General features: G+C 38.3%; 1 protein-coding gene across 1 annotated transcript in view; it reads right to left on the bottom strand.

Moving 5' to 3' along the window:
- Nucleotides 1–25,092, bottom strand: part of LOC122809688 (von Willebrand factor A domain-containing protein 5A-like) — a gene marked incomplete in the record, with an annotated part of 1,061,360 nt that overhangs the window by 850,703 nt on the left and 185,565 nt on the right. The window contains 1 exon segment of the mRNA XM_044081364.1: nucleotides 9,887–10,050. Within this exon segment, the coding sequence (XP_043937299.1) occupies nucleotides 9,887–10,050 (164 nt within the window).

Below are 25,092 nucleotides of genomic sequence, written 5' to 3'. Positions count from 1 at the left end.
GGTTCTACTTTGAAATGTCAAAGGCCAAACTCTACACATCAGAAAAGCTGAAAAGTAATAGCCACAACACAGGTGTGAAAAAGTGAAGGGTGTTTTTGTAAGTGAAAAACTCCCCACACTCCAAAAATGTATATATACTAATTATATGGTTGCACTAATTAAAAAAGGGAAACATCTCCCAAAAGAAGGTAATTACTACTAACACACACACATAGAAATTGTACCCATAGTAATTTCTCAGCATCTTATATTCTGTGCAACTGATGCTCAAGGAATTTTACCTTAGTCATCTTTAGACATGCCTATTAAATAACATTCATATAACAAATGGGATATGCATAGGACAAAGGAAATGAGTAATTTATTATTCCTGACAACAAAAAAGCATAGTATTTTGGTCAGGAGTGCATTTAAATAGTTTCTCTAACGGAAGATGGAACACTGCCTCTCATGATGTGGACCAACTAAGCAACATGTGGAGCACTGCCTCTCACTATGGGGACCAAATAGGCAACATGTGGTGCACTGTCTCTCATGATGTGAACCAAACAGGCAACATGTGGAGCACTGCCTCTCATGATGCATACCAAACAGGCAACATATGGAGCACTGCCTCTCATGATGCATACCAAACAGGCAACATATGGAGCACTGCCTCTCATGATGGATACCAAATAGGCAACATGTGGAGCACTGCCTCTCATGATGCATACCAAATAGGCAACATATGCAGCACTGCCTCTCATGATGGGGACCAGATAGGCAACATATAGGGCATTGCCTCCATGATGTGGACTAAATCGGCAACATGTGGAGCACTACCTCTCATGACGCATACGAAATAGATAACATGTGGAGCACTGCCTCTCATGATGTGAACCAAATAGGCAACATGTGGAGCACTGCCTCTCATGACTGGACAAAACAGCAATATATGGGACACTGCCTCCATGATGTGGACTAAATCGGCAACATGTGGAGCACTTCCTCTCATAATATGAAACAAATGGACAGAATTTGAACATTTGTTAATAAATTTAACTGCTAAATTCACAGCCACAGTTTAATTGTCCTAATATTTACTTACAAAAAGGTCTGTAAACACAAATGTGGTACAACATGTTTTTATCCCAAGGCTTGTTCTTAACACAAGCATGCAAATTGTTACATCATATTTTGTGAACATATCTACAATGAGACTACTATATCATATTTCTGTATTGGAATATTTTACATATACTGGCATTTTTCTGCTTTCTACTTTAGCCACTGAATCAACTTCTCTCAGTGTTATTTTTTGCCTTTATTTTTACATTGTCTTATGTTATATATTTTAACATTCACAAACCTCAATTTAGATTCTTGTCATAATGTGCATGTTCCTTTAAGTAACAGTTCTAAAAGAGAACTACTATCATTTGAAAAGACTAGTAGACAGAACCACAAAATAATAGACCACAACTGAAAGTGAGATATTTTGTGTAATGGGAAAAAAATTTTTGCTAAGCTTGGGGTGCTTGTTAATCCTTAGCTTCCACACTAGCTATGGAATGTTTGACTCACTGCTTACTGTATACAATCAGTGGCACATTCCTTGCTGCTCCAGGTAAAATGAAGCTACAATAGCCACATAAATAATCATTCCCTCAACTGCACATGATAGTAAAAATTACAAACACCATGACTATTCTGCATAAAATATTCTTCATAAAATTCTTAATAAATACATTAAAAACAATGTTATAAATCTCTGATATCTAAATGCACAAATACAATTATTTAAAAGATGAGACAGACATCTATGACCTGTACTAAATATGCACATACTATTAGTGACAGCTGTATTCATCATAATGTGGCACTTTACATGATAATATGACTATATTGTAGGAGGCTTAACTTTTGAAATTTTAGTAAACATACAGAAATCATAAACCACTTCTGTATTCTATTTACAAATAACATATCTTTAAAACCATAGACAGCCCATGGAAAGTACTGAATGTAGTTTTCTACATCATTATGTTGTTATTAATATGATGTTACCAAGCTTTCTGCTTACAATCATTTAGAGGCTCAAATGCCATCAAACATTTACATTCTTTGTTCCGTATGAATTATGTCTTCATCATTATTCTTATCTTCCACAACCCCATAGAATGTCACATCAAGTGCCCCACCACTCTCGATTCAGTGCTAGTGCTACTCTTTTACACAACATTTCCTGACCTTCACATATCTTATGTCATGCAGCCCATCAAAATGTTTGCTTGACATCCTCATTTCCTCTTGCCTACTTTCAGTATTTCCCATCTCTTCTTCACCAAAGTATCATCTGCTTCCCTGCACATGTTCTGAACCATCATAACCTGTTCTCTTTGGTCTTGTCCACAAATGGATCTACTATGGCTTCTGCTCTGATTTCATCATTTCTTCATCTGTTCCACAATGTGTATCCTACCACCTGTCTCAGGCACTTTATCTCCATCACTTCTAGCTTCCTCAGTTGCTCTGACTTCACTGCCAAGGTTTCTGTACCATGCAAAAGTACTAGTCACACCACTGTTTTGTAGACCTTAATTTTCAGCTTCTTTATCATTCTTCTGTCCCACATTACCCCAACACTCTATGCCAGTTGGCTGTAGCCCCTCTGATTCAACCTTTGGCCTCATCATGTACAATATAATTTTCCTCAACCACCCCTTCCAGATACTTGAATCTGTTAACCTGTTCCACTATTTTCCATTCTATCTCAATTTTCAGCTTCTTCTGATGTCCCCTATTTGCTGACAAGACAGCTGTCTTATCTGTGTTCAGTTTCATCCAACGTGACTTCAGTTATACATTCAACTCCCCCATCATTTGCTAAAGTTCCTGTTCAAAGTCTGCTTGCAATGGCACATCATTTGCATAGAGCAGCTTAATGGCACATCATCTGCATAGAGCAGCTTTCTTGATATGTCCCTCAGACCTGTTTGCTAATGTAGTTCCTCACTAGTATGAGCAGTACTGGGCTCAGAAGAAAACCCTCATCCATACCCCCTTCTACTGTAAACCCCACTGTGAGTCCAAATACTGTTCCTATTTATGCCATTGTATCCTTGTATAGAGCCTGTGGAACTCTACCAAGGTTTCTGGGACTTAGCTGCTCAAATCATCTTTCTGGAGACCTTGTCATATGCTTTCAGTAAGGTGAGCGCAGTCAGGCAACAGTTGCAGCACATACTAGATAAAGCAGGAAAATGTGAGTTGGTGTTCGTAATGGTGGACACCAGTGCTCATATGAGGCAAACATAACAGGGTATGAGGACTATCTAGTTAACATGGATGGGGCAACAGTAAAAGGATAGCTTGATGGTGGCTAATGCATGGTTCAGCAAAATAGACAGTCACAAAATCACATACAAGAATGGCTAACATGCAACTCAAGAAGACTTTCTCCTAATACAGAAAAGCATTGGTCTAGAATCAGAGATTTTAAATCCATCTGCAGTGAAACAGTCAGCCCAATGTGTAAACCACCTGTGGCCACAGTCGCCTGCGAATAATGGTCAGAAAAGACTCTAATTTCAACACAGACGAGGTTGAAGACCTGGAAGCTGACTGGAGAGTTCTTAGGTATACTAAGGTCTAAAGCACCTCAAGAAGTGGAGGAAATAGGAGTCAAAGAAAAATGTCAGGCTTCAAAACAGCATGTGTGAAGACTATAGAACAGATATGTGGCCAAGCCCTGTATGGAAATAAGGTACATAAGGAAAGCTGGTGGTAGAGTGCAGTAGTCCAGGAAGTCATCAAAAGAAAGGAGGAGTGCAGAAAAAAGTGGGAGACAGAAAAGACACACCAGGCTAGAAAGAAATACTGTTTGGCTAACAAAGAGTCTAAGACAGGAGATGCATTGACAAAGAACAAGGCATCAGAGGCACTCTACCAGCTTCTGGAAAGTGATTCAGCTGATGGCACAAAGAAACTCCATCAGGTTGCAAAGCAATGACAGAAAGATAGAGAATATATCATCAGACACCATTTATGTATTTATTTATTTCATTATCAGATAAGTGGACTGGTTGACAGATCCTTTTTAGTCATGATCCAAGACAAATGGAGCAAATGGCATACGCGAAATTAAGACATAAAAAGTTATTGATAAAGAGCAATGTAAAAAGGACAAAGCAAACTGATTAGGTACATATGCAGTATCTTTAGTTATATGCAAAGGTATAGATCACATATAATAAATTTAGCTCAGTTAAGTAAACAATAAGGAAATGTATTACATAACTGTTTTTGATGTATTGAATTGCTCCATCCATGGCTTCAGTAACTTTTTAAAGAAGTTGACAAATGTTAAACAGATGGAACCTGTCTTTGATGAATCTGAACTGGACTTGGGTCAAGAGTTTGTTGGCTACCGATATCCTGATTTTTTTTAAATTTCATGATTATCCTTTCCATAGTATTACAGATGAGACTAGTTAAGCTAATGGATCTATAATTACCCAGGTCCATTGAAGCCCCACCTTTATATAAAGGAATGATTGCTGCTATCCTCTATCCATCTGTCATGAAGTCAACCTTGAGGTTGATATTGAATAGCTATATTGAGGAGCAGACAAGTCACATTTTAGGCTGTCCACTAGGCATTCTGATCATTTATATTGGTCTATAGACATAGTGTTCTTGGCCTTTTATAGCACCATCCGAAGATGCTCTTGGGAGATTTGGAAGAGTGTATAGGCATATGTATGTGATTTCAGAATACTGGAGGGGAGATGGAGGTGACATTTGAGCTAAGTTTGTCCAATAGTCGACCATGTTTCCTGGGACCGAGTATAAAACAATAATTTACTATTAGTGCTATCTAGTGCTGGACATTGTTTCTGAGATTTTTAACACAATTAAAGAAGGCTTCATGGTTACCAATTTATTTGTGTGGCTATTTCTACCTCATATATATGGCTTTGGCTGATTTGATCAGAGTCCAATATTCCTTGTTTAGTTTAGCAATAGCATTGGCATCATGAAAGTTAGATTTATTTTTGCATGCAATGAGTTTTTTTCTTTTATTATGGAGTTTGTTTATACTTGGGTTCCAGCATATGGGTTTATTTTTGAATATGGACTTGTATTTTTTTTCTGAGGGGGACATATGTATCAATACAGCTATATACACATGCACAGAATTTGACAGTAAAGGATTCCGCATAAGCAGTGAGGTCATCAAGATGGAAGAGGCTTTTGAATTTAGCCAGGATATCACTGAATTTTAGTAGATTAGCCATTGCATAACCACTGCATACTTGAAGTATTTGAAGATTATTCAATCTTTAGTCTTACTGTGAATGTGATGGACTTGGGGTATAAACTGACCAGAGCAGAAGTTACAGTTGATGAGGAGTAAAGCTATCCCATATTGGTAAGCACCAAGTACAGGATTTTATCTTCCATGGTTGATCCACAAAGTTCGTACTGATGAAGTCAATAAATCTCGGGGCATACATGTTTATATATTTAAGTCTCCCAGTTTAAGTCTCCTATGAATATGTAGTTTGGCTTAATACACAGGGATTCCATACTAGTTAGGTAAGAGATATGGGGCATGGGGTCCTATAGCTAACTATTATATGATAAAGAGTTTTGTTAACAGTAAGTTCGACTTAGAGATATTCCAGGTCATTATCTTGTCTAATAAGTCTGGAGTTGAAGTATTTTTAAGAATATGGAGACACCACTACCTTTTGCGCCTTTGTCTAATGCGGTGGGGTGGGCCTAAACATGTGCTAGGCATTGAAACTCTGCACTGATGGGGTGCTTTCAATGGTCCTGAACCAGGTCTTTGTGATGATATATATATCAATGTTTTCCAGAGTAAGTAATGCTTGTAGGGTGTGGAGTTTTTTGTTAAGGTTCCCAGCATTGAGGAGCAATACCTTGATGTTATCCTGATTCTATGTTGGAAACTTTAAAAGACTGACATTGCCTAGAAAAGGCACCATAGGTGGGTGGGTGGTATGTGGGTGGAAATCAATTTAACTAATATATGAAAGCCTTGGGAAGAGAGGTGCAGTCCATCCTTGGCAAAGCAGTTGGAACTGTCTACCATTTCTTTCCAGGCTAATATATACTGTACCCCTTTTGGATGACACCAGAAGCTAAGCCAATTGTTGAAATCAATAATCCTTTGTTCATATTGTGGCATCATTCTCAGTGATGGTAGAATGCTGCTCAGGGCTAGGTATATACCAGCCTCAAGAACATATTTAGAGAGCTCCAGCATGCCTCTCTTCATATAGTCTAGGGAGGTATATCTCAAGTCATTAACATCTGTACAAAAGTCATATATGTCTACTTGTGGTACAAGTTGATGTGGCAAATCCTGGTACCAGATAAGCAACTGACCATGACCCTCTCTTTGCCCAGCCTGCTGAATGTTGCATTGTTGGTTATCAGTATGGAATCATCTATGACTAAGAGATTTACCATTACATTCCTGAAACTGCTTCGGTCGACCAGCATGTGGTCAAAAGGCAGTTTGCAAGTGGGCAGAATCCCAAAGCAGAAAACATCAACTACACTACAATGAATGTATAGTGTTGTTAGATTTTCTGAGTTCGACATTGTGTATGGAAATTGCGGTTCAGTGAGGAACAGGGAATTAACCCATTCCCTCACTGTAGTGTAATCTAAGAGTTGGTATATATAATTTGCAGGGGGTATGGGGGGCACAGCCCCGCACATGTGGGGTGTAGGGGGGCTTGCCCTACCTGCAAAATAGTAAAATACACATACTGTTGACTATGGAAAGTCATGGTATGGTAAGCTGCATAGCATGGGTGACTGACATCACCTCCTGCTATGTCGAATACATCGATCTCCAGGAGTTGATGTATTCCATTTTGAGTTTGCTGCTTATTCGATGGCATGGAGTTATATTTCTGGGTCAACGCTTTGACCCGCCAACTGAAGGGGTTTCAGGAATGTGATAGTAAACCGACTAAGATACTGTATTCTGTGGAGGTTTGCTTTATAGGCTTTTGAACTGAGTTAGTGTGACTCGTAGATGTGTGTTTCATGGTGAGTGTTGCCTGTGATGTGTGTTTGTAAGGTTGCTGAGGGTACTTGTTTCTAAGGTTACATTTACAAGACCTTTGTAGTTTTGTTAAGTTAATTTTAATAGCCTCAGTATATTTAAGTCTATGTCTTTGATCTGACCTGTGTGTGCTTCGGTTAGTGTTGGGTTCTGTAGTACTGACAACCTGCTTGTTATTTTTTGTAGCTTTGTGAGAGAGTTTTGTCTCCAATAACATTGTTTAACTGAATCTGTCACACACTGCATCTGGTAGTTTAAAAAAGTATGAGGTTGTCAGCAAACATGAGGCAACTGCAATATTGCCTGAAGGTACCCATTTCAACCAGGCTGGCACAGAGATGGCTGGAAAAAATACATTCTAAGAGTTTAATAATGTGTGCTGAAGGGAGGTGTTGTGCCTATCGGCATAGAGTTGATTTACTGGAGTTGGCTTAAACAAACATCTAAGTCTTCATGAGAAGAGCAACACACAAACTAGCAGGAACCAGAGTTTCTTTGCTCAAAAATGCAGTATCTACAGTACAATATAAACTGGGACAGAGGATTGAATAGAGACAACTAAGGCTCTAAACACCTGCATCTGTATAGTTCAGTTTGCCACGCTGTTGTGTGATGTGCAGTGTCACACTAAATCACCTAATTTGTAACACAGAAGATAAGCAATAAAAATCTCACCAACCAATAGCAAAATACTTGAATTTACTCTTTGGAGCTAGTTAACACCCATGGTTAGTCTGGAAGACTTCTTCTGCTACCATAAGGAACCAGTGAAGTAATTATAGCAGAAAGTCACTAATTTAGTAGCAAAAACAGTGAAAGCAGTATAAGTACTCTCAATATTAAACAATTATATCAAAGGCCACTTAGGCTGGTGAATAGTTTAAGGGAAAAGACTTCTCAGAATGATGTTTATTCACAATGGCCAATAAAAGAGGAGAAGGAGGAAATTATGTCATCAGAGTATCAAAATGGTCAGACAGCAACAGCTATACTGGTAATATAACAAATAATTTCCTGAAAGATGTGTCATCTGTAAAGTATTAATTATTTCATTTATTCATGCATTCATTCATTCATTCACTCATTCATTCATTCTTTCTTTCCAGTGGTCCACACTTTGTTCTATTCAGGGGTACTGGAACCTACTGTGGCAAGCACTAGGCGCATAGCAGAGAACTAATGTTGTAGGTGATGCCAACCCACTACAGGATGGTCACAAATAATAATAAATACACACTCACACACACACGCACGCGCACACACACACACAAACACACACACACACACACGCACACATGCACATATGCACACACACACACACACACACACACACACACACACACATACACACACACTTACACACACACACACACACACACACACACACACACACTTACACTCACACACACACACACACACATATATGCACACACACACACACACACACACACACACACACACACACACACACACACACACACACACACACACACACACACACACACACACACACACACACACACACATATATACACATATACACACACACATATATACACACACACACACACACACACACACACACACACACACACACACACACACACACACACACACACACACACACACACGTTATACAATCTGAAATACATCTGTTGGAATGTCCTTGGTATATGGGAGAAAAACAGAGATTCCACAGGAAACCTCTTTAGGTACAAGGAGGATACACATACTGTCCACAGAAGGCACTTGGGGAATGAACCAGAAAAAAAATAATGAAATGCTGTGAGCCAGCAACGTTGACCACTGCACCACTGTGCCAACCTTCTGAAATGTATAACATTGTAATGCTGTATATTTTACAGGTACAACAGCATTCCTATCTCATGAATTATATGTAAAAACTAAATGAAAACTCTATCCAAGCTGGAACTTCCAATGAGTGACCTCCCAAACCTCTTGAATCAGAGGCACATGGGATATATGCAAATGACCCTTTTGAAGACCAGGTATTTTAGCTAATTGGCGATTTTGAATGCCCATGAGTAGTATGAATTATATGTAATAAAAACAGGACTATTCTTTCTACTCTGCACAATGTAGACTTTCACATGATCTAAATAAACTGCATCTTAGCTAACTATGTGAGGCAGTTAAATTAAATGCCATCATCTGGAAAAGAAAGAAATCTGAAAGTGACAAGTACTCTGCACTAAAACTCAAAGGAACTGTAGTTGAAGATAGCAAAGAAGGGACTGCAGGGGTAAAGAAAAATTAAAAAAGTATTAACATTGATTGAACTTGTTTGCTCAGCTCGTCTCTGTGAAGATATATTTTCTTTGAATTTGAAGTTGATTGTAATTGAGACCAAGTGATTCTTTGATAGAAATACTCCAATATTGATAGTTCACATACTCTGTGAAATACAGATGGATCTTAAAGTTGTGTGTATTTTTTTTAATCCAAGTTCTAATATCAAGAGATTCTTACTTGTTAGAGGGATAACAGATGAGAAACATCAGATCCATGATACAAGTTTTGCGAAGGCTTCTGTCTGTTGCTGGGAACTATAACCTTTATACTATGTTTATGTGTTGTACTGTGGATGATAGAATGTAAGGTCATATGACATTGATCTTACTCGGCAGATCTTGGAGTGAACATAAGATAACTGCTCGTATCTTTGATAACACAAATATTAGCTGAGAAAGCAAAACAGCAGGTCACATTTAAAGTAAATATACTTGTAAAATTCAGAGACCATGTTTTATGATAATGTCACCTCCATCAGTTACATACTTTTGCAGTTGCAATGCGGGATTGTTGGGAAGCCCGTGAAACATTACTCTGCATACTCCCAGATCGATCAACAACAAAAATAAAGTCTTGATGTGTATTTTCTTCTCCGCTTCCCATTTCTGGATACATATTCAGCATCACCATCGGTTCTGACATTATGGTTCCTAAAGCAAGAAGCAGTGAGTTACTCAAGTCTAACATTGAAGCTACAGTATCAGCAACATAGAGTGCGATCACAGAACAGTGTTGCCTTAAATGCCTAACATTCCACACAAGGCAAATTTTACAAAAGTCATTAGTATAAAGGAATATTCTTTGGTGAATATTTAGGCAATATCAAATACCATAAGATAAATGAAAATATGAAACTTACAAAATTACTATACTCACAATTTATTACAGCTACAGCAGACATTCAGTTTACTTTTTATTTTCATTCATTAAATGCTCATTTCACTTCTTTACAAAACCAGAAAAAAATAGTCCAAATCTGTAGCTGAAAGGCAGTGCAGGGTATGTATTACTCAAAGTAAGACAGAGAACTGCAACACTTGATAAGTCTATATCCTTCATTATTTGCTAGCAACAAATTCCAATCAATTGATCAATGGTACTCATAAGCCATGTTTGTAGAGAAATAATACTTTTAGTTAAAACATCTTACACTTAAATGATAGTAAGTACAAAAATAATTAAACTGATATCAAAAATAATGTGAAATATTTAAAATTCAAGAAATGCCACTATGTGCCTACATATTCCAAGACCACTGAGTCTCATGATCATTTTTGCTTTGCCAATGCCCTTCCTCAGGCAACATTGCCTTTCTCCAGGATGACCATAATTATCAATCCTGGAGTAAATTTATAGATGCCCTTCCAGTCATCTACTTTATGTTTAAATAAAGAGTGAGTTATACTGCTTAACATGGTGGGGACGTTTATTCCAGAGGTTTGCTAGGCACTGAGTTATAATCATATCCCTCCATCATATTTTAATTTTCTGTTGGTAAATATTTAGGTCTCTGGTTTAAGTATTGGTGGAGATATTGTACTGGGGTGAAGTAGGAGATCCAGGAAATAATGTAATTAATGGTATAGTAGGTAAAACAGATTTCTCCCCCAAAAAAGTCTATAATAAAATGAATAAAAGGACAGAGCTTTCAGACTCTCTTGTCTGCTCAGAGAAGTTAGTACTCTTGTCTTTTTGGTTAGGAATATTCGGAGTCTTTCTAATTGATATGTTTAAGGAGGTACATCAGAAAGAGGTTGTTGTACTCAATAATTGGGCTGCTCAATGCTGAGTATGAGAGTGATTACCTCTTTCGACATTAATGACATTCTTTGGCAATAAAATGATTTCCTGACAACTCTTCTTACATACTGGTCAAAAGAGAGAGAGTTACCAACGCAAGTTCCTAGGTCCTGAACAACATTTTCATTTTGTAGAGGTGAGTTGTCTAGACAGTATGATGAGAGGAAGTGTTGTCTACCAAATGTGCCGATATTTTAGAGAAAGACAGTTTCTGCATTCAGTTTGAATCCATTTTAGTATACCAAAAGTTTACTAGGGCAAGTTCATTCAGGAGGGTTTAGGTGTCATAGGGTGATGTAACAGCAACTCACAGGATGCAATTGTCTGCAAACTTTGTTAGCCTGAAAGATTGGCTCTCTGCTTGGAGGTATGAGAAGTAAATACACAAAAGAAGAGGTCCCGGGACCAAACCCTAAGGATCTCCACTGGTCAGTCATACATTCTGATGAAGCATCTGCAATTCCACCTGTGTGGGATCTGTCTTGCAGCCACTTTGCTAGCCATTTTACCACATAGTCATTTAGCATTTAACAGCATGCACTGTGTGACTGCCATCTAGAGCCTTCAAACCCATTTGAAAAAAATTACCAGATTAAACAGATAGGATCTACCCATCACAAAATCAAACTGCTGTGGGGTATGTGGGGGGAGGTAAAGTTTGACAAGATTCTTGATAGTCATGGGATAAATATAACAAGTTGCACAGCTTTGCAGATGAGGCTTCTAAGGTTGATAGGTCTGTAAGTATGTGGTTTGATTTTAAAGCCACCCTTTTGGAGGGGCATCAGCATGGCTAGGCACCACTCATTAGGGAGATAAACCAGTATCTACGCTTAAGTTAAACAGTTTGAGGGTGTTTCTGGTAGAGCATGTTTATCTCTCTTAATGATTTAACCAGACACATTATCATAGCCTGTGAAGGAAGTACTTTGTTTTTTTGTTAGCACTTACAATAAGTGATCTTCAGAGATAATCAGGAGATAAAGGGATTCAGATAATTTTAGGACTTTGAGCCCAAATTTAAGGGGTGATGTTGGTACTAAATTTGTTTGCAAGTAGATTGGCAATGCCAGTTTGCACAGAAAAGAAGGCCCCATTATGAATAAGTTCTAAGCAATGTGGGGTATTGTTTTTTTTTAAGTTTCATCACTAAGCTAAAGAAGGATTTATAATTATCTTTAGCTTTAGCGACCAGCCTAGGTTCATGGACTATTTTAGTGGACCCAATATTGTTCTTGATTTATTTTTGTATTGCTTTTGATATTATCATTGAACATATGGGCTTTGTATTCACTAAATTATTTAAGGAGTTTCTTTTGTTGTATAGTTTATTTATGGTGGTTGACTACCAGGATGGTTTGCTTTTGAATTTCACATGTCATTTGGCATTGGTATGGACTACTTTGCATTTCTCTGAATGAGTGTAGAATTCTTTAGTGAATCTTTTTGCTGTATTAAGGCATGGAGAGATACAGTCATAAGTGAATTTTGATATTTCCTCATATGGTTAACCAAGGCTGGTATATTTGCAATCCTTAAATTCAGTGGGGTTTCCTGTATGAACTTTTAAGAGTTTAAACGAACATGTCAGAAGTTTATAGTCAGACTTCAGTAGGGAAGGAGATCCCAGAGCAGTAGTGCAAGAGGCAGCCATGCTTGGAAGAATCAGGTAAGCATGTTGTGCTGTTTAGTATGCTTATTTACCAGCTGCTCGAACAACTTCTTCTTTAATGAGTCTAGGAATGTTTGGACATATCTTACACTGGAGGTATAAGTGTCACAGTTTATTAAAGGGTAGTTAAACTCACCCAAATTAATGGATTTTATAGGGGGAAATCATTTAGAACACTGAGGAATATTGCATGATTTATAGGTTCATAGACACTAGATTGCTTTGATGGCCATCTGACATTAATATAGTGATTGAGCTTTTGTAAAATTGGATCAGTCTGAGTGTGATCTCTTAACTCATCAAGTCTAGCGGTGGAAAAAGTATGCACTCACATCAAAGTCAAAATTCTCTGCTTCAAGCTGATCTGTTGTATTTCTGGGTGATCTGGATAAGGTTTCAGCCAGAATGAGCAATTTGCTTTTGTATAGACCATTTTGAAATTGTACTTTTGCAATTTGAGTATCATTCTTTGTAATCTCGCTGGAGCAGAATGCATAGGCTTTTATAGAATAGTAACTAAAGGTTGATGATCAGTTTCAGTTTGAATAGTTCGACCATACATATAATCATGAAACTTGGAACATGCACGCAAGTACTATTGCCAAAAGCTCCTTTACAATTTGAGCATACTGCATCACAGTTTGGGTTAGTGTTCTAGATGCATAGGCTACTGGTCTACCCTCTTGAAGTAGCTAGCTATGTGTGTAAGACACTCATACAATGGAAATTAATGCTAGGTATACAGTCTCTGCCTACCTGTATTAATTTTTTTCTTTCTACCCATGGTATTTTTGTCTCTCTCACTCTTTTCCTGAATTACTTTCTCATAACTAATCTCCCTCCTCTCTGTTTTTCTAGCCCTAGTGGATTTTTCCCTGCGGTTTTCTCCTGGCCACAGTACAGGCAACACACGTTTGATGACCTTAACAGATACCCTACAACTCTATCTGTCCGGAAGCCACCATTTTAAGCTTAAAATAATACCACTGAAGTATGTGTCCCAGTAAATAACTATTACATAAGCTAATCTTTTAATTAATGCTAGACTTTATAAGCACAACAAGAATTTACAGTGTTTTTTTTTTTTTGCTAGTCACCATGAAAAGCAGACGCCAGCAGCTCCTATCCTTTCTCTTTGGTTACCCACTATCCTCATACTGTTTCTGTGTATATTCTCCTGTTCTGCACTTTACCCTTCCCTGAATTCATTTGTAGCCTCACTCATAATTGCCTTTCCTAGTGCACCTGCCCTATTTTACTGTCTTCAGACTCTTACATATTAATGTTTTTTATGTTTTGCCCTGCTTTTAGCTGCTAGTAATACCTCTCTCTCCCCCTCCAAAACCCCTCTCTATTGTAGCTTATTTTAACCATACAGCACTAGGTTTGCTTCAAGTAAATCTACTTGTGTAGCTTGAGGCCAGTGTCCTTTTGTAAGCTTACTTCTGCTCATATTTTATTTCTTTTTATTTTATTTCTGGTGACTATACCTTTAGAAACTGTATATCCTTGTCTCTCAAGCTAGTTTTTCACTATCTTTTTCTGATTGTTTCTATGACTTCATCTTGACCAGGGTGCTAGCCCCTCTTCGTTTGCCCTCGTTATGCTCGGGCTCACTTCACTCCCCTACCCTACCCCCATTCTCACCCACCCCATTACAGTTACCTTTATACCTAACTATCCCTCCCCTTCCTGTCCCACTAGCCACTACAATTCCACTTCCTGCCTATTGTCACAACCATCTTACTAATCTGTTACTCTTGTCAACACCACTTCCTCTATACCACTGTCTCTCTACCTACTCTATCTGACCATATTTTATTCCAACATGTATTATTTTCTAATATCTTCTGCACTACTCCTTATTCTCTCTATCTCCACCTCTTACCACTCCAATCTCTCTGACCCACTCCTATGTTCACCAACTTCTCACTCATACAACATATATCCAGCTACTTCATCTTTTACTATCTCCCCTAATCTCTTTATTACCTCTACCTCAAGCCTGTATAAACTATCCAAAATACAGGTTTTTAAACCTTCCCACAAAGCTAAGTCAGAACTATACAAACTCCATCTAGCATCTACTACACACTCTCTCCTCACTAAAAACCTACTTTGCTCTGGAGACATCCATCCCAACCCTGGCCCCTCTTCTCTCCCCAAAACTACCTCTACTCTGACCCCATCTTACTCCTCTAACAGTCACCAACCTCAGTCACAACAATCATCTCCATCCAAATACTTAACTATTTACTCATTGAATATTCAGAGTCTAGCAAATAAAGTCACTGAGCTGCACTCATGTATAGCTCTCAATACCCCTCACATCCTCTCCCTATCTGAAACCTGGCTCAAGCCACAAATCTCAAATAGTGAAATACTCCCACCAGGTTATAATATCTTCTGATCTGATAGACCTGTAAAAAATGGTGGTGGCATGGTCATCCTCTACTCAAACATTCTTAACCTCTCACCATACCCTTCCCCAATTCCTGACTTCCTCCCAGCTGAAATCATCATCCTCAACTGCCATCTGAATCCCCACAAAAAACTTGCAATTGCCTCTATCTACCTTCCTCCTGGTAACAATCTGCCCATTCTTGAAAACATCCTATCCTGGTTCTCCCACAACATACCATATGAGACACTTATCCTTGGTGATGTCAACATTGATTGGTCCAAACTCACAACTGACTCCCCCCAACTCAGTATCCACCTACACGGTTTCTACCAACTTATAACATCTCCCACTCGCTTCCATAAAAATTCCACTTCCAGCTCCATCATAGACTGGATCCTTACCAATTCCCCCCACCAATACCACAATCCCACCACCTTACCTGACTCCCTCAGTGATCATCTCCCTACCATCATCTTAAGACACTACTCCCATATTCCTAAACCCCACCTTATCAAAGACTGTAAAAAACTATCGACTTTCAATTCATCCCAATTTAACACCATTTTCCACAACATAGATTGGTCCATCCTAAAATACCTCCCCTAAACAATGCTGTAAGCACTTTCAATAGCATCTTCATGAATACTCTAAACTCCTTAGCTCCCTCTAGGAAGATCAGAGTAAAATCAAACCATACTCCCTGGCTCTCCAAAGAGACTAGGTCCCTTATGAAACAAAGAGATCATGTTTGGAAAACCTGGACTAAAACTAAACAACCACCTTTTCTTCAAAAATACAGGCAACTGAGGAACCTTGCAAAAAACATACAACTAATGACAAAAAGTTATACTATAGCTCTGCTCAGCTTAACAACAAATCCAATCCTCGAAAATTTTGGTCAACTCTCAACAACATCCTCTATCCTGGAAAGCCCTCTAATCCCTCCCCATACCCTAACTCTTCCTCTCAGGAAACAGCTACCCTCCTGAATAAACACTTTATCTCTTCCATCCAAAATCTGGTAACCTCTAAGCCAAACTCTACTTCAACACCCACCTCTCCAAGTCCCACTAACACAACTTTGTTTTCTTTTGAGCCATTTCCCATTACTTACATCAAATCTCTACTACTCAAGCTAAAACCTTGCGCTCCTTCCACTGGCAATCTATCTCCTACATTCCTCATACTTGCTGCTGACTCAATTGCCTATCCTGTATCTATACTAATTAATCGATCTATTCTGGAATCAACTGTCTCCACCCTTTGGAAATCTTTCTTCACTATCCCTCTTCATAAAGGTGGAAACTCCAGTGACCCCCTCAAACTACCAACCCATTGCCATTCTGTCCCCCCTCTCCAAGATATTAGAAAAATGTATTCACTCACAGCTTCTCAATCACCTCCTCACACACCACTTACTTACCCCTACCCAACATGGATTTCGTCCACACCACAGCACCACCACTGCCCTCTTCTTCACTCATATCATTGCAGAGGCCCTAGACAACAATAAACTAATTTCCTGTCTCTTCTTAGATCTCTCCAAAGCCTTCAATACTGTCTCTCATCCTCTACTACTATCCAAACTCGCAAATCTCCACCTATCCCCCTCTGCACTTGCCTGGTTTAATAGTTACCTATCTGGCAAGGAACAATCTGTCATATGACTCTCATCCTCCTCACCTTTCCTTCCTATCTCCACTGGTGTTCCCCAAGGCTCCATCTTGGGACCCCTTTTGTTTAACATCTTCACCAATGATCTTTACAGCTCATGCAAAGAATCCTCTCTTATTCAGTATGCCGACGATTCCACACTTATATCCATCTCAAATAACATTCCTGAACTACACTCCCTGACCCAACAGGCCCTACTATCCACTGAACAATGGCTCTCTCACAACCTATTGATCCTAAACCCCAAAAAGACCAAACTACTACTTTTCCTTCCCCGTTCTCTTTCTCATCACAAATCCTCCTTTTTTATTACATCTTCTAACAATACAAACATCCAACCTGACACCCACACAAAACTCCTAGGGGTCATTATCAATGACAAACTCAAGTTCAACCTACACATACTCCAATGTATAAAAAAACAAAGCAAAAACTAGGTCTGCTATATTGGAACAAAAAATTCCTAACCCCTGAATCTAGACTTACCCTGGGCCAGGCACTCCTCCTCCCCTCCCTCTTATACGCCACCCCAGTTCTTACCAATATCCAGGCCTCCACTCTAAACAAACTGCAACAGACTTACCATAAAATAGCCAGATTCATTACTAACTCCCCATACAACTCACACCACTGCATTTCTTTAAACTCTCTTCAATGGCTTGAACTTCCCCAGTTTCTACTATCTTATCAATTTCATATGCTACACACTATTCTTTATAAACCCTCCTTCTGTCCATCTCTATCTTCCTTAGTCTCAGTCTACATCCCATCCCAGATCCTCTGTACTTCTAACCAACAATTACTTGATATCTACCACCCAAAAAGGTCAGTAGGCAAACTACTCTACAAACACTCCCTTGCCCATGCTTGGAACAAACTTCCCCTTGACTTACGTTCAATCTCCCACACCTCACACTTTAAAAATGAAATAAAAGCTTATTTTCTCAATTCCAGAACCTGCCCTTGCCATGACCCTACCTAGTCTTCCTTCCCTTTATGTACCCTCAAAAGGACCATACTTAGTACCTCATTACACCTCTCTCTCCAATGTGTCTATTATGCATTTGCACAATTTTATACAAATAAAAAATGTTTATTGTTGACCTATTGAACTATATCAATGTAAAATTGTTACTTAGCTCCTTTTTAATGCAACTTTAACTTTATGCATGTAACCCAGCATATGTGAATCATTTTGCTATAACTGCTATTATATCAATATTGTTTAAAATTGTACTTGTTTTAAAATGTATTACTGGAGCTTTTCTCCTTGAGTCTCCACTGAAAATGAGCCACAAGACCAGTTGGACAAACCTGGTTAACAAATGTCAATAAATATAAATAAATATAATAATAAATAATAACTGCACCTAGACCAAATTTTGAAGCATCACAGGAAAGAGTAACTGGTTTATTAACATCATAGTAGCTTAACATAGGTGGGGTGGAAATGTTTTGTTTAAGGTTTTCAAATGTCTTCTGGTGCTGTTCCAACCATGGCCATGCAACATTTTTGTTTGTGAGCTCTCAAAGTAGCTGTCAACTCACTGAAGTCTGGTATAAATTTGCCTAAATAGTTGACCATGCCCAGGAAATGCTGTAAAGATTGTACATTATCTGGTGCTGGCATCTCAAGAATAGCTGCTTACTTGGTCAGGTCTGGTCTCAATCCAGTACTTGTAAACAAATGACCTATGTGCATAACTTCTGGAAGTCTGAAATTGCACACAAGAGGATTGAGCTTCAAGTTTACTTCACATGCTCTGTCTAGAACTTTCTTGAGTTTTCTATCATGCTCTGCTTCACCATTGCCTGCAACCAATAGATCATCTACTATTATGGCACAAAGATTACCCAAAAAATTTTGCTCCCTTGCATGCTGGAAGACTTCATTTGCAGAATTTATTCCAAATGGCATCCTTAGGAATTTGTATCTGCCAAATGGAGTACCAAAAGTAGTTAGAAATGAGGATTTGCGATCCAGCATCACTTGCCAAAATTAACTCTTTCCATCCAAAAGAGGAAATACAATGGCATTCAGTATTAGAGCTGTGACTTCTTCGACTGTGCGCATTGGATGATATGGTCTTTTCAGTGCTTTGTCCAGATCTCTTGAGTCAATACAGATTCTGATTTCGTCTGAGCCTTTTTTATGAGTGGCTACCATGGACGCCACCCATTCCATTAGTTCTGTGACTGGACAAATCACACCTTGCTTCACCATTTTATCCAACTGAACTTTAACTTTATCTTGCCTAGCTATTGGAACTCTTCTTGCTGGTCTGACTACTGGAGTGACCTCTGGGTTTAACTTCATGGAATATACAACTAGATGTTTACCTAACGTGTCATCGAAAACATCAGCATTCTCTCAGAAAATGGCTTGTGAAAAACTGGAACTCGGAAATGCACTTATGTGATGGACTTCTTTAGCAAAAGAAAGCATATTCATTCTTAAACTATCTTTGAGACCCAATAAAGATTGCCCTGGTCTTCAGACTACATGGAATAACAAGTTGTAACAGTTCTTGGCCAAATAACATGAAAACATCACTGAACCTTCGGTTTGAATTTCTTCACCTCCATTACCAACAAGTCTTGCACTAATGTTTACATTGAGTTGTTCCTTAGTTCCCACTCTAGCAAAAGTGTCTGCTGATATAACATTACACTTTGACCCAGTGTCTACTTTGAGCTCTGTGGATTTTCCATTAATCCAGACAGTACAAAAGACTTTACTTCTTGATAATAAGTTCACTGCATCAACTCATTCACCAAGCACTGATACACAATCTACATAGAAAGCTGACTGCTTGGGCTATACTTGATCAACTTGTTTTTTTTGTGTGACCTTTCTTTACAAATGTGCAAGGCTTACTTGATTTGCAAAACGTTTGGAAATGATTCCATTTTTTACACTTGTGACATTACTGACCATATGCTAAGCACTTTTCTCTTTTAGATTCATGATTCCAACCACAATTGCGAGAGTTAACAATAAAGCTAGATGTGGGTTTTGCTGATTCATGCTTATACTGCACTGAGCTGGTATAAGCTCCTTTCTTAGTCCTTTCTGGAAAGCCATGTGCCTTCTTTGGAAACCCTGTAGCTGCTACGTGCCTAGGCCTGCTCTTGTTTGTCATGTGTTACATACTTTCTACATGTGCTCTGAAACCAACTGAAACCATGCTCTTGTCACTCGCAAACATATTTGCGTGTTTTTATGTCACCTCATGGATCTGACAAATCTCTATGGGCTTGCTCAACATTAAATCACTGTCCTGAAGTAAAATCTTACAGCAACACTATTAATACCATACACAAGCCTGTCCTTTATCAGATCATTCTTTAAATCACCAAACCAACACATTTTAGCTCTGTTTCTCAAGTCAGTTATATAAGCTACAAATGTTTCCCCTGGTTTCTGATCTCTTGTATAAAACAAATGCCTAACATAATATTCATCTGGGGGTTACACATTTCTCTGAACTTGAGCATCAAACACTCTTTCCCTTGATTCAGCTTGTGCAACAATATGATGGTCTGCATCTTCTCCTTCATATACTGCTGGAGCATACACAAATGAACATTCTCTTTCTATGGCCTCTGACCCAGCTAGGTTTAACAAAATGAATGCCTTGGTGTGTGCATCTCTAGCAGCATAAGCTGCTTGCATAAAAATATTGTACTCTTGCTCAGATATTCTCCAGTTCTCTGCAATATATTGATCAAATACAAATGGTAGGGGTTTTCAAAATCCATCTGCCATATTAACACATACCAGTGAAGGGTTTTGCAAATAAGCACAAACATATACAAATGCACATAAGCCAGAAACTAATGCTAGTATTTGTGCAATGCCTTTGTGCTCTGAACCTGTATCGTTTGGGTTCTTCAGAATTATGAGAATGAACAAACTCGTAGTACTTTCAAATATCTGAACTTTATGAAATAAACTTCTCGGGTGCTTTGATACTTTTGTAATATCGTTGGAAATGCTAAAGTCATTTACCATCATCTGCTAAAGTCATTTACCATCATTTTAAGTAACATTCCAGAACTTTATGATGCAAATATATAACTCATGTGCACTGTAATACTCTTATAATGTCGTCTTTTGCAAGAAGACATCTCTTATCAGTGTAAGAAACATGCCAAGTAACTGCACAATGCGAATAAATGGAACATCTGTTGCCCAAAACTCAATAACTTTTCAAAGTAATTGCACTTTACAAATAACTGCATACAGCACAATGAAATGCCCCCAGAATGGCAGAACCTTGCTAGGCAACTCTTTACAGTACAAGAAGCACTCCGTAATGGCGGCACTTTGTGAATAGACATACCCAACATAAGAAACTTTTTGAAATGGATATACTTTGACTGTACTTCATGAAATAGTTGCACTTTGCACACAATAAACTCTATGAAATACATGCACAGCAATAAGCCTACACTGTAAGTACTTTTACACACTTTGAGATACTTTGAATAACCTTACTTATGCCCTTGATACAATACAAAGTCATAGTTATGCCCAAATACAGCACATTGCCAAAACAAATACAGTTGCCTTGCTTTATTTTTGCTTTATGTGCCCTTTATTTTTTTATTATGTTTGTTTTGCTTGTTTAAGCCCTTTCCATGCCCAATATACTTTTCTTGTGCTCATTTTACTCTAGACATGCCCAGCTTTGCCTTAAACACACTTATGTTGCCTTAAACATGCTTGTTTAGCTTTACTGTTAATTGTTTAATCACATACTTTTATTTTAAACATTTTCTTAATTAACAAACTTTTCATGCTTTCCACTTGCCTGATAATGCAGTTTGTGCCCTTGTAATGCCCCCTTTTTGTCTTTAGTATCAAATAAATAGTTTGTGCTATTTTTCATTACCTTTGATTCTTTCTGGCTCTGTTTGTGCTCTTTTCTCTCAGTTTTACCTTCACTGTCATCTTTGCACCTCATGGCTCCGAATATTCTTCTTTCTATAGTCCGAATTCTGACACCATGTTGCCCTCCTATCTAGGATACAATAGAAGAGTCTTTGTGCATTCTGTTCAAGCAGCATTATTTTATACAAACACATTACGATTGAAAAGTATTTACTATAACTTAAGTAACTTATATACAAACTAACAACTGTGAAACTGCATGTTCTCACTGTGGCTGCTCCTTCAAAATGGCACAAGGGATTGCATGTGTTTGCAATTTATATGTGCACATACAGCCTCACATGCTTCTTAAAGATATAGCATGCACTTATGCTCTGATCTAAATAGGCTAATTGCCATTATGGATCATTTCAAGTCCAGCCAATTACCCCATATGAGAATGAAACCCTGCATCTTGTGTCTGCAAGGTAGCCACCTTAACCATTATGCCAACCTCCTAGCCGATAATCAGGGACAAAGACAGTGTTCTGTAACAAGCTACTTGTTGATAATTAATCCTATCTATAGTGATCTTTAGTTCAAAGTGTTCAACTTGTGTGCCCCTAGAGACCTGCATTTTAGTAATATATTGACTAACAAATATGCTAACACTGTTGCCTTTGCAGTTAAAAAGATGAAAAGCAGAAACTTCTGGTCTAGAGGGAGTCCTTTCTTTGTAATTAAACCACATTTCAGTAACTAACAGACAAAGATTTTTTTTCCAAATGCATAAGTGCCTCAAGATCAAAAAATGTATTGGTTAGATTTCTGTCTTTAAGGAGAGCCACCTTAATGCAATCCAATTTTGGGACCAATATGTTAGTCCTTTTGGAATGTAAATCAACTAGACTCTGCCTAAAAAGGAATTAGTGAACAACAAAGGCTTTAACCAATATGTGAAAGCTCTGAAACAAGAGCTATGTGGGCCATCCTTAGCGAAACAAGCTGGACTATCAAACATCTCTTGTTATGTTGACTCATACTGGCTCTTCGCAGAATGACAACAGCTATTAAACAAATTATTAAAGCAAATTATCTTTTTTTTTTTTGTATTTAGGCATCATTCCAGGTGAAGGGGTGAAGGAAGAATTCAACTCAGAACCAGTGTCTTACCTGCATTTGTAACATGACTGGAAAGAAGATAGTCATCATTCCTGTGAATTTAAAATTATACCCCCTCTGAGTGACTTTTCTTCTTTTTCATCACCAATTCATTTTCTCTGGAATGCACTATGAATTGGTTCTCTATTATTTACTCTGATAGGCAGGACCACAGCCCTGTATCTGACAAAATACTTCCACATACACATGTCATGATTAGTCTGTAGAATTTATTCCTGCTAACAGTGAGCTTTTCACTTCTCTCTCAATTTTGTGCACTCATAAATATGTCCCCCTGTCTCTTCTGGTCTCCCTGAGAGTTCCACCTCCTTTTGTAGATCATAGCCTTTCCATGTACCTCTCATATCCTTCTGATGGCTTTCCACTACATTCCTTCCAGTAGCCAAATGTCTCTCTCTACAAATGGTTCAAAACCTGATTTAATCACTGCCCCCTACAGAGAAGGGGTGTTACCTCTTCGCTTATGTTTTCTGTTTCACTGGGGATATACCCTAGTATTGTTTAATGTTGCCATTGCCCCATCTTATTGTGCTACTGTTGTTGAATCCTTGTGTTGCTGACACCCACAGGTGCTTTACCTGTTCTTTTGTCATTACTTGTCTGATGCTTCACAGCAGGATAGTTGTGACTCAGACGTATTATTGTACACTTATCTGTAACAAACACCAAATTTCATTTATCACCTCCCATAAACCATTCCAACCCACACTCCACTGTTTACAAATGAGAGCATCACTACAACTGTCAATTAATTCCACCGAAAACATTCCACCTGTGCAATCTAAACTCCAAAAACATATACATATTTCCCTTTAATTTTCTAACTCCCTCAGTGTTTCACACACCAAACATCTAATACCCAGACCACCAACTATCAATTGATCATTTCCAGTGTATACTGCTGAACCCTTCTCTTCCTAACAATTCACTGCTTTATGCAATATTTTCTGTCAGCTATCACCCCCTAGAAACATCAGCATTTTCTCTTCAATCTTCAAAAAAATCTGCACACACACACACACACACACGCACACACACACGCACGCACACGCACACACACACACACACACACACACACACACACACACACACACACACACACACACACACACACACACTACTCAAACAACAGCAACCAGTGTCAGAACTCTTCTATCTACATCACTTAGAAATTGTCTATTCCCAACATACCAGCATACAAAGTCTCACACTACATCATACCTCTCTTTCTACTACTACATATCAATTTCAGTATAAATAACCATTCTTACTCATAATCATTTAACACTCATAACATCACCCCCAAACACTGCCCCTTCTCTTACCTTCTCATACATCACTCAACCATTTTCTGACAAATACTTCCTTCAGCTTACTACTTACGCACGCAAACATCCTCCAACAAAACACAAAATGCATAAACTGATATCCATTTCAGACACACACACACACACACACACACACACACACACACACACACACACACACACAACTATTTTTCATTAAAAAAAAAACAATAAAACTACCAAAAACCCTGTACATATTTATACCGATCACACTTATTTTTCTCCAAAGGATATTTAACTTTAATTAGGACCCACCTTTGTCTTCTGCTTCCTACTAAATGACAAAATGTACATGAAACAAAACTGATCAAGTAAATACATTTATTTCATAGCACAATCCTGACCCTTTAGGAAATAAAGAATACCTGGACATAATGACAATTCTCCTATATACCACTTCTTCCAGACTGCAGTTACTACCTTAGTGTTAGGCCAAGAACAAACAACTGACTACCTCTCCTCCTTCTCTATAAATATCGCTTACATATAAAACTACTAGCCCTGGCCAGTTCAATAGCAGACATCCTACCAAACTGCCTTCTAATCAATGTACAGATAAATAATGCACAATCTGTGCACATTGCAATAGCCTATCTTCCCACACCATCAACTGGAGAAAAATTCCAAAAACTATGGCATTCTCTCAACCTCATCAAACATAAACACCCATAAACTATTTGGTGACTTCCACACACACTGAGTACATTAGAGCTTTAGTCATGACTGCAGATGAGGTGC

Source organism: Protopterus annectens, chromosome 8.part0 (assembly GCF_019279795.1).
Source record: "Protopterus annectens isolate FY-2018-M chromosome 8.part0, PAN1.0, whole genome shotgun sequence".
Lineage (NCBI taxonomy): Eukaryota > Metazoa > Chordata > Ceratodontiformes > Protopteridae > Protopterus > Protopterus annectens.
Note: the sequence above shows the minus strand (reverse complement) of the source record. Positions and strands in the feature narration are given on the sequence as shown.